This window comes from Rutidosis leptorrhynchoides, chromosome 7 (genome assembly GCF_046630445.1).
Source record: "Rutidosis leptorrhynchoides isolate AG116_Rl617_1_P2 chromosome 7, CSIRO_AGI_Rlap_v1, whole genome shotgun sequence".
Lineage (NCBI taxonomy): Eukaryota > Viridiplantae > Streptophyta > Magnoliopsida > Asterales > Asteraceae > Rutidosis > Rutidosis leptorrhynchoides.
Genome location: NC_092339.1, coordinates 347852747 through 347864200, shown reverse-complemented (window position 1 = coordinate 347864200; position 11454 = coordinate 347852747). Strand labels below are relative to the sequence as shown.

General features: G+C 31.1%; 1 protein-coding gene across 1 annotated transcript; it reads right to left on the bottom strand.

Annotated features, from left to right (window-relative positions):
- Nucleotides 1-308: 308 nt before the first annotated feature.
- Nucleotides 309-1139, bottom strand: LOC139860397 (uncharacterized). Its single transcript, XM_071849159.1, has 2 exons — nucleotides 576-1139; nucleotides 309-464 (listed from the first exon to the last, which is right to left on the bottom strand). Exons 1-2 carry the CDS (start codon nucleotides 1137-1139, stop codon nucleotides 309-311), a joined length of 720 nt encoding a protein of 239 aa, XP_071705260.1.
- Between the last annotated feature and the right edge of the window lie 10315 nt (nucleotides 1140-11454).

Sequence of the window (11454 nt, the reverse complement as noted above, 5' to 3'; positions counted from 1 at the left end):
AAAAGGCTTTACTTAAATTATATGTGAAGCTTTTGTGGTTTGCTCTAATAAAAAATAACATGTGTACATAGTGATTGTATACATACATTTTACGAGTATAAATGTTGTTACCTTTATAATATTTTTTTAATCAAATCCGTGATTTTACTAGCCTTTTAACTAGTTAAAATAGGATTAGAGAAAACACTCCAACACTTGTATTCATAGTTACAAGTTCATGATGATGCACAATAGGATTAGTATATATGACAAATGATATTGTTTCAAACTTATTATCAGTAGTACTCACTATCCATTTTAGAGAAATTTCATGGGAAATAGCCACCCTCGCCGGTCACCGCCACCTTCACCACTTCCTTTACCACCTCCGTATCTATCAGCACCAGTGCACTACTACCACTACCACCACCATCTCCTGAACCTCCACCGCTGTCACTAAAATGTAACTTTAAAGCCGTTTTTACCTTCAAAAAACTATAAATTCTGAAATATATATGGGGTTATAGTTAAATTTAGTGTTAAAGAGTAATTTGTAAAAAGAAAATCCAAAATAGTGGAGTCATCGGACCCCACACCTTAACAAGTAGATGCGCCCCTCCCTGTGATCCACCATGCCCACCACCTTTACTTCCTCCATTACCACCACCACCTCCTCCTTTACCACCACCACCACCACCACCTCCACCTCCACCTCCACCTCCACCTCCTGAATCTCCACCACTACCGCCGCCACCTCCAACATGTCCACCATGTCCTCCGCCATCACCACCACCTCCATGTACACCTCCACCACCACCTCCTTCACCACCACCAGCACCTGAGGCACCACCAGCACCACCATCTCCATGTCCAACTCCACCTCCTCCACCATTTCCTTCTTCACCTCCATAACCACCACCATTACCACCTCCACTACCACCATCTCCACCTCCTCCTCCTCTTTCACCTCCAGCTGCCCCACCACCGTACCCTACACCACTTCCTTCACCATATCCACCAACTCCTCCACCGCCATTACCAACTCCTTCTACACCATGATGGCTACTCTCTTCAATGGTCATGAAAGCTCTAGTAGCGGCACTGATTTCCAAACCTAATAGCGCCAAAAATACAATACACCGAACTCTGTGAACACCCATGTTTGATTATAGTAATGTGAGTTTAATTTGTTTGAAGTTTGCATGGAAATGGTTGGGTATATATAAGCATTAAGTGAGACCGGTGCTCTGGAGTGCTACTTCAAGTGGCCAAAGAGCTGAGGTTAATATATCAAGCAAATTTTAACCCCACATACACGTAGTCGTCTATTTGATTAGAATTTTGCATGTAAACGGATGTCCAACAACAACCATTAGATACACCCTAATTGTTTAGTTCATCTTTTAATTAATTGGAATACACGTTTCAATTAGATCACTTGCTTTTTTCCCCAAAAACAATAAACTATTTTAACGAAAATATGAGACTTCATCAAATCGATAAAGGCCTAAACACAGGATATAAAGCAAACAGGGAAAACCACCCAAAACAAACTTAACCACAAGGCATCAAACCAAGCAAACCAAGCAAACCAAACAAATTACAAATGAAACAACTACTAGCAAACAAGGCCAAATGAGGGAAAAATAACACATGACAACAACTAATAGACAAGGCCCTTTGGTATAACTTCGAGATTGAAGGTTCGAGTCTTGCTTAGAACATTTCGTGATGTATATATTCGTGTTAGTATTAGGTGAGTATGTGAGTTTGCTTTTAAAAAAAAAATAAAAAAAAAAAAAAAATTAGACAAGGCCCAAAGCTAACGAATCAAGAACCAAACCGCTAATAAAGCATTCATAAACCGTCAACATTGAAATTCGTCCTCTCTTTTCCATTTACTTTTTTATACCTTGTCTTTTTGGGTTTAGACACTATCAGAAGAATTGATAAGCTTACCCTCAAGGCAAATATCTTCAAAACCATTCATCACTGACTCGAAGAAACCTGCATACTAGTTCGATGAAGATTCGTGCACATCAATACAATTCAAGCCCACCGGTATTTTACCATCTTTCTTGTTTTGAGCAAAGAACCACCCACTAGGAATGTTTATACAAATTAAAGTTGAAAATCGAAGCTCAAAGGAATGTTTACAAAGTTGAATGAGAAATCATGTGATCAAGTGATCCCTTGATTGAATTCGTTATCACTTTTATTCATGTGGAGATTGTCAGAATATATTAAAGGGAAAATGGCCCGAAAAGTTAACATATCTTACCCAATTTGACAATCAAGGTAACCCCCAATTTATCTAAGCCCAAAAAGGACCGCAAATTAGTTTTTGCTCAAAAAAAGCATTGCGTGTTCAAATTTTTTAAAGTTGAAGTAATCTTGGTTAAAAAATATTAAAATTGAGGTAATATTCATTAAATTCATTAAAGATACTTTGCACTTGTGTGAAAACTACAGGACCAATAGTGTAATTTACTCAAAGGATTATCAGATCTTTGCTCGTCTTCATCTTTGTCCGACCCATTACAAACTTCAAAATCTCAAATTCTTAGTTTATGATTCTAGTTACAAGTTGAGATGAGAAAAGTGATCTATAACAAATTACTAACTCTGTTCATCATCAGATTGAATTAACAACAACAGATTCAAGGCTATTAGATTCTTGTTCTTCATTAACCGAAAATATCAAGTTCGATCAGTCCAAAAAGATATGTAATGATTTAGAAATATGTAAAAATGCAGAAGCGTTCATTATCATCTAGAGAAACTCTCTGCACAATCTCAGATCCAAACTCAAAGTATCGAGCTCGAATTCATGAAGTCAAATTTCGTTCATCTTCGGTCAACAAATTGATTCGAGATTTGTGTGATGTTTCTAGTTAAATTGATGATCTTCGAGTGTTAAGGAATTCATTTGGAGCATGTTTTATGTTTACTTAATCATTTGAAAGTGTACGAAAATTAAATTCCATATTCATGTTCATCTTCAAAAAAAAAACATCTATGTTCATCGGATTTTCAGCAATATGAAGTTGTTTTGAGTGAAGATACCTCACAAAAAAACGTTCATCGCTGCTCTATGATCATGATTCAAATTTTTTGGAATTTAGTGTTTATCAGAACTTGCAGATTATAATATTTTAATTTGATTTTGGTTGCTGAAGAAAGCTAGATATTCTCGCACACACTTTTTTGATCCTCTTAGAATAGTAAAATGTTAAAATAGGTGTGTGAGGATCAAAAAAGTGTGTGTGAGAATTATCCGTATGAATAAAACGTATTTTAAGTTATATTAAAAAACAGATTACAACTTTTGGTTTATATAGATGAATAGACCTAACAACTTAGGAGTCCTAATACCAGCCCAATTCTACTTATAATATAATTCTTATTACAGTATTAAGTAATTACAGTATAATCTATAACTAGTTTTATATCTCAACACATATGAAGAACGATTACCATAATCATTTAGTGTTAATCAAATCAGCTTTTGGTGGTGGTGGTGGTGGTGGTGGGAGTGAAGGTGATGAAGAGGATGATGAGTGTAATTTTTAAGAAGCTTCAGTGGCCAAATGTGTATTTTTAAGTAACTATCGTTAGTGAATTTGATAAAGATTATCTCAATTTTAAAATTTATTAATACGTAATCCTTTTATTGAGAAAAAATTAAATTGTAATCTTTTTTTGGGCTTAGTCAAATTGGGGTTACCTTGATTGTCAAATTGGATAACATAAGTTACCTGTAAAATAAATTACATGCGGACAACGGGTGACGTTTATGGTGGTGAAGTGGCATTGCCTGAGTGGTACAACTCTTATGTTGATCCCGGGTATTAGGATTGGTAACTCTTCGAAAAATGTTTATTCTTATGAGATTAAAAATCGGGTGAGCAAGTTATTTAATCGATTGAAGGTGGATGGAGTGGTGGTTAAACCTATTATAAAGACTCGAAAAAGTAAAGGTCGGGGTTGTCGGGTAGTGTAGTGACCCGGGAATTTCCGATCAAACTTAAAACTTTAATCTTTATATGTTTCCGACACGATAAGCAAAGTCTGTAATGTTGAGTCTTAAAATCTTTGGACTGTTTACATAGATTCATTTGACCTTCGACTATTTTCGACGATTCACGAACAATTATGGTTAATAAATATGTATATATATAAATATATGGGTATAAATAATAATGGGAAATAAAAAAAAATTATTACAAACTAATCAATAGAATTAAATATATAAAATATTATATAATATAATAATGTTGTTATTAAAAAGAATCTATATATATAAACATATATGCCAACTATACATAATTATTATTATATGTATATTGTATATATATATATAAAGATATAAATATTATGTGTTGAAATTTATAATATCTATTTCTATTATGGAAACATTATAGTAAATAGATATATAATAATAATTATATATAACATTATTAATGAATTCATATTTACATATATAATGTACAAAATAACAAGTTAAAAATGTAATAGTAATGACAAATTATATTATTACTATTTTCATTATTATTAATATTATTATTAGTAATATTAATATATGTTAAATATTAAAATTTTAATAAATTTAAGATCATGATTATCAAAATAAACAATTAAAAATAAATATTACTATAAGGATGATTAAAGATTATTAACTAGATGTAATTTAAAATATAGTTAGTTATTTTGATTAATTATTATAAAATGTTATTAATGGTATAAAAATTTACGCTTATTATTTCAAAACATTCTAATTTCATACAGGTTATTATATAAGCATATAATTAAAGACAAGTTGTATATATAAAATAGATAATTATACAGATATTTATAAAAAATACAATTATATAAACAAAATTATATAAAATAGATAATTACGTACAAACTGGGACCTGAGTTTGTTTCACGTACCTCTCAAACTGTAACCTAATTTGTTTTATCCCTAATCCAATTCCACAAACGAATATTAATGCAGAGTTAGTCAAGATTGCTGTTAACCTTTTCAATTTAATTATTTATTTATTTTTTTTTCCTTCTGGATGAATTTTTCTATATGAAATATATATACATATTGATCACTCAGTTGTTAAAACGATCTATTTAATTTTCCTCCTTCCTTAATAAACTTTAACAGCGAATGGATGATTTTAGCTGTTAAAAATAAACAGATTTTTTTTTACTCGTACGTCCCTGTTATATAACTTTTTACTCATAATTCGATTTCAAACGATTTTTTAAAATTGTAATAATGTAATCTTGTTTATTTCCCTTTACTAAAACTATCTGCAAATTTATAAATTCCAATTCTTCATATTCATCACGAATTTCTGAGGTCAAAGTTCAGTTCTTGAAAGTCAAACGGGTGTTCTTCAAATCAATTCGAGTTTTCTACTATAAATCAAGATCAATTGATGATCACAGTAGTTTCTAGGAATGATTTCAAATATAATTCATTCTATAATCTATGTTCAAAACGTACTCCAATTCAAAATCAAGATTTTAATTTTTTTTTATCACGACTGCAGTAGCAGCTCGTTTATTTTTTTTTGTTGCTTTCTGTCCAATTAAAACAATTGATATGGAATATTTATGATTTCGTTAATGTGTTTACATCATGGTTGTGATGATTTGAAAAATATTTGGATGATACGGTTTGGGTTTGGAACGAAGAAGATGAAGTAGATAAACAGGAATATGGATACGAGTTAAATATATATGGGTCTTAGAATATAACAGAAAAACGAAACTGGATAGATGGTTAAGGGAGTGTTCGGTTAAGCGACTGGTCTCGGGTTCGATCCTAGCGTGGAGCAACAATTTTTTTTAAAGACTTCTAAGGTAGATTTTAATACCAAAAATGATTATTATTATATTTATTATCATATTCATTATTATTGTTATTATTATTATAATTATTGTTGTTAATATTGTCATTGTTAATATTAGTTACTATTAACACTACTAGTATTATGAATATTAAAAATATTATAATTTGTATTGTTAACATAAGTTATAAATAATATAACTATTATTACCATTATTATTATTATTATTATTATTATTATTATTATTATTATTATTATTATTATTATTATTATTATTATTATTATTATTACAAAGTATTAGTATTATTAATATTGGGTATTATCAATATTATTGTTACTATGAAAATAATAATAACTTGATATGTTTTAATGATAAAGAATATTTGAATGATATGAGTATTACTAGTATTATTATCATAAAAATGTTTATTAGTATTATTATGATGATGAAATTAATATGAATTATTATCATTTTTGTAAATATTAGTATTAATATCTTTTTATAAATAGTAGAATTGTAATATTGGCATAAATAATATTATTAACACAAGTATTACTATTAATATCACTAATATCATTACTATGATTCTTATTATAATCATTATTATAAGTAATGTTATCATTAACATTACCATTATAATCAAATACAACTTTAATTTACTATATTATTAGGTATATACAAAATATATTTAAAAGTAATATTACATATAAGTATGAATATATTATATTAAAAATCTTTATATAAATGTTCATATATAACAAATTAGGTATTTTCGGTATATATAACTATATAAATAATAATCATTTTCAAATATATATACAAATTAAATAAATAATATATAAAGATATAGTATATGAAATTGTTCGATTACGATTATATGTATTAATAAATATATAAATGATATAGGTTCGTGAATCCGAGGCCAACCCTGCATTGTTCAGTTGTTCAAAATATTTATATGTATTTTTACTACAAAATACATTAGGTGAGTTTCATTATTCCCTTTTTATATATATTTTTGGGACTGAGAATACATGCGCTGCTTTTATAAATGCTTTACGAAATAGACACAAGTGATCGAAACTACATTCTATGGTTGGATTATTAAACCGGATATGCCCCTTATTAAGTCTGGTAATCTAAGAATTAGGGAACAGACACCCTAATTGACGCGAATCCTAAAGATAGATCTATCGGGCCCAACAAGCCCCATCCAAAGTACCGGATGTTTTAGTACTTCGAAATTTATATCATGTCCGAAGGAGGATCCCGGAATGATGGGGATATTCTAATATGTATATTGTTAATGTCGATTACCAGGTGTTCACCATATGAATGATTTTTGTCTCTATGTATGGGACGTATGCTTATGAGAAATGGAAATATGAAATCTTGTGGTCTATTAAAATTATGAAATGGTTATTTATGTTAAACTAATGAACTCACCAACCTTTTGGTTGACACTTTAAAGCATGTTTATTCTCAGGTACGAAAGAAATCTTCCGCTGTGCATTTGCTCATTTTAAAGATATTACTTGGAGTCATTCATGACATATTTCAAAAGATGTTGCATTCGAGTCGTTGAGTTCATCAAGATTATTATTAAGTCATTTATAGTTTAAATATATTACGAAATGGTATGCATGTCGTCAACTTTCAATATAAATGAAAGTTTGTCTTCTAAAAACGAATGCAATGTTTGTAAAATGTATCATATAGAGGTCAAGTACCTCGCGATGTAATCAACTATTGTGAATCGTTTGTAATCGATATGGACTTTGTCCGGATGGATTAGGACGGGTCCTTTCAGTTGGTATCAGAGCGGTGGTCTTAGCGAACTAGGTCTTGCATTAGTATGTCTAACTGATAGTTGTATAGATGCATTAGTGAGTCTGGACTTCGACCGTGTCTGCATGTCAAAAGTTTTGCTTATCATTTCTAGTCGGAAATCATCTGCTTATCATCCTTAAGAATTTACCTGCTTATCATTCTTAGTCTAGACACGTCTTGCTGCATTAATTGCATGAATAGTGTATAGACAAGATTCATATCTTAGCATATCTGTTACTGTAACTTTGCCTGACAACTTCCGTAGATTCCTCCGTAACTTATGGGATTTTAGTATTATATATGCATATGTAAATTATGTATTGCAGAGTACTAATATACATCCTATAATCTATTTCTTATCGAAAATCCTTCATCTGATTGTACGGGATGAATCCCTCAACCAGTTCGAGTCCCTCAGATTTCGATAGCTATTCCGATAGTTATTCCGACAGCTATTCCGACATGGATATTCACCTAAGCTCCGAAAGCGATGTCACCAAAAAGAATCAATCAATCAGCCATTCCCAATTCATCTGATGCATTTGTAGTCGACTTAATCAATGGAGACACGAAGAAGGCGATCCCTTACACCAACCGAATTCACCTCTTGACAATGAACCTGAAGCGTTTACCGGCGGACTTATCCAAAACACCATTTTTAACCTCATTTCCAGGGTAGCTCGTCACGATTATATTCTATCTAAAATTCTAAACCCTATTCATCTGCTCGTTCCGACCGACAATCATCTTGGAATAATAGGAGAAGTCAGCGAACTTCGCGCTCGAGTAATCAATCTGGAGAATATGGTACAAAATGTACCAGCTTCAGCAACATCACCGGCACCAACAGTACCATCAGTAACAGCACCAGTACCATCAACAATCCATGCCTCAACATCTCATTATATACCTCGAGTTTAATCATCGTTCTACGTATCATTCTACATCGATTATCTTCGTTCTTCATGACGATTAAGTAATCTCTAAATGTTTTAGAGATTATGTATTCTAGTTCTAATGGTAAACCAAATGAGTTTAATATCATAATAACTCATTAAATCCATAATTATATTTGAAGAAAATATATATGTATATATATTTTCATAAAGATTGTAATTAAAAATTCTTTCGTACAAACTGTTAATGGTGAAAATATTTTAACGGGTAGGTAATACCCGATGAATATTTAGATTTCACATTAATAAGTTAAACTGTACATTCTTCGAAATCGATTCAACAATCATTTACTATCATATTTACATCCACCGATATACAAATCCGTTTACCACAGAATAACCATATTCATCCAATTTCAAATTTGGATTTTGATTTATCAGAATCCAACAAGTGGCATAATGAAGAAATAATGGACACAATAAAAATTGATTAGAAACAGACTAATTAACAATATAAAATTTTGTTAAGAAACCACGCTAACAAGATCCTAGCTAACTGTTCCTAGCTAACTGTTCCTAGCTAACTGATTACATTTTATTTATCGCAATTTACATTCTCGCAATTTTAATTTATCGTCATTAAATTTCTGTTATTTACTTTACGCACTTTATTTATCGTTATTTAAATTTCTGTTATTTATTTTTACGCACTTTAAATATCGGGACACGTATACAAGGTTTTGACATATCATATTGACGCATCTATATATATTATTTTGAATCACCATAGACACTCTATATGCAGTAATGATCGAGTTCTCTATACAGGGTTGAGGTTGATTCTATAATAATATATATACTTTGAGTTGTGATCGAGTCTGAGACGTATACGGGTCACGACACGTATTAATTAATTCAAATATTATATATATGAATTATTGGATTGTCGACTGTGGACTATCGACTGTGGACTAATAACATTGGACAATTAAAATGAATTAAAATATTGATTATAACATATGAAACTAAACAATTCTTCAAGTTGCCACTTGATTTTGTCTTAAACATCATTTGTATCTTCACGATTACATTCTGCGTTCAAACCTTTCATGATTCTTGAAAACACCTCAATCGAGAGGATGAACCAATCGCACTTCATTTACGGGAGAAAAGATTGATGCATATAGTTATGCACCTGAAAACACTCAGAACCTGAGTAAACGTTTAACACGTAGCTATGCTAATTCCTTTAGCGTTGTTATTACCCAAAATAACTTTGCAATCCCTTTCCAAATTAGCAAATTTTGTCACAGCTTCAGCGAGCCAACTTTGACTTTTCATTCAAAACAACCTTATTATACCTTCGATATATACACATGCTCTTTTATTGTTACCAGGGAACCTTTCATATTCCACCATATTACCATCAGCGTTTAGTCATCTAAAAACACAATTCTCCTGAAACCACCTCAGATTAATAACCGATGACTCAGATATCATAGCATTAAATGCAGAGGAAATAGAAAAATGGTAGATGGTCTAAACGGCCAAAAGTTTGATGATAAAGAAAGTAGTGTTAAGGAACGCTCGATAGAAAATTGGATATTGAAAAACAGATTGAGCTACCCATGAAGGAGACCAAAGACAAATACAAGGACCAAATCCTATATTCGAAGGATTCAGGTAATTCTGGATCCGTTGAAATCTTTAGAGAATATCTTGCTCCGAAGTCATGTTAAAATCTTGCGGAAAATCTTTCCCCATCAACCATCGAACTTAGAAAATCCAAAATATCATCATCAATATCTTCGATATTTCTGAGGATATTTTCATAAATATTCTCGTCCGAAATTATATACCTCTTCGTGCTTTCTGTGTATCATTATATTGGAAACATTCAAGAGGAAATTTGGTACCGAAAAGCAGATTATGCGAAACTAAGAATAAAGTCGTGGACAAATCACAAAGAATAAGTTTGACTTCAAAGAATCCAAATGATTCAATGTCTGCTAAAGTCTTTAGTGAATATCTTGCTCCTTACTCTAGACCCTTGCGGACAATAGTTTCTATCATCCTCTGATCTTAGATATTCCGAGATATCATCGTATCTTTCATTATAAATATCCTCCATATTTCTAAAGATATTTTTATAATTATTCTTATCTGAAATCATCAATCTCTTCGTGTTATCAGTGTTACATTATATAGAAACTGTTAGTTTCTATATTCTGTAAACTTTCGAGCTTAGAATATGAATGTTATTGAAGTGATGTTGGGAACTGATGCATGAGTTAGTATAATATAATGACACTTGATCAACGTGATTATATTACAGTAAGTCATGCTGAGTTCTAATGAAACGTGATGATTCACAGACCATAACGTCATCATGTGTCATGTTACATAACTCTTTCATTCTACATAACCTCCGAACATATCAAGAAGAATATATTCTTGATAGTTCTATCTTATGTAATTTTGATAAATTTGAAAATCAAATCGTGCTATCACGTTCCACCATGCTTAGAACATTATAATCATTTGAAACTCTATATCTAAGGATTCTGGATCATTGTTCGTTTGACTTGGAGTCGGGAAGAGAAAACAAGAACATGGAGCTTCGAAAAATAAAGGAAAATACAAAGTCAATCACAAACACAGAAATTACAAACCGTGTATATCAATATTTATCGCAACATAAAGACACGGGAGAATTAAAAACATTATAATCCCGAGGGCGAAGTAGAAGAAAACAGATTCCTCCGATGGTAATTGGAAAAGGTAGAATTTATAGTGGAGATATCAGACAGAGTAATCGAGGCAGATCACCGTATTTAATTATAGAGATCTTAATTCGCTGAAGAATCAAATCTTTTAGATTTCGAAGATTTTCTTTAAA

Bases quoted from the DNA above. Each gene is read 5' to 3' on its own strand.
- LOC139860397 (XM_071849159.1), bottom strand. From the start codon at position 1,139: ATGGGTGTTCACAGAGTTCGGTGTATTGTATTTTTGGCGCTATTAGGT. The intron at 465-575 runs GTGTGGGGTCCG...AGTTTTTTGAAG, and splicing joins GGGCGCATCTACTTGTTAAG to GTAAAAACGGCTTTAAAGTT.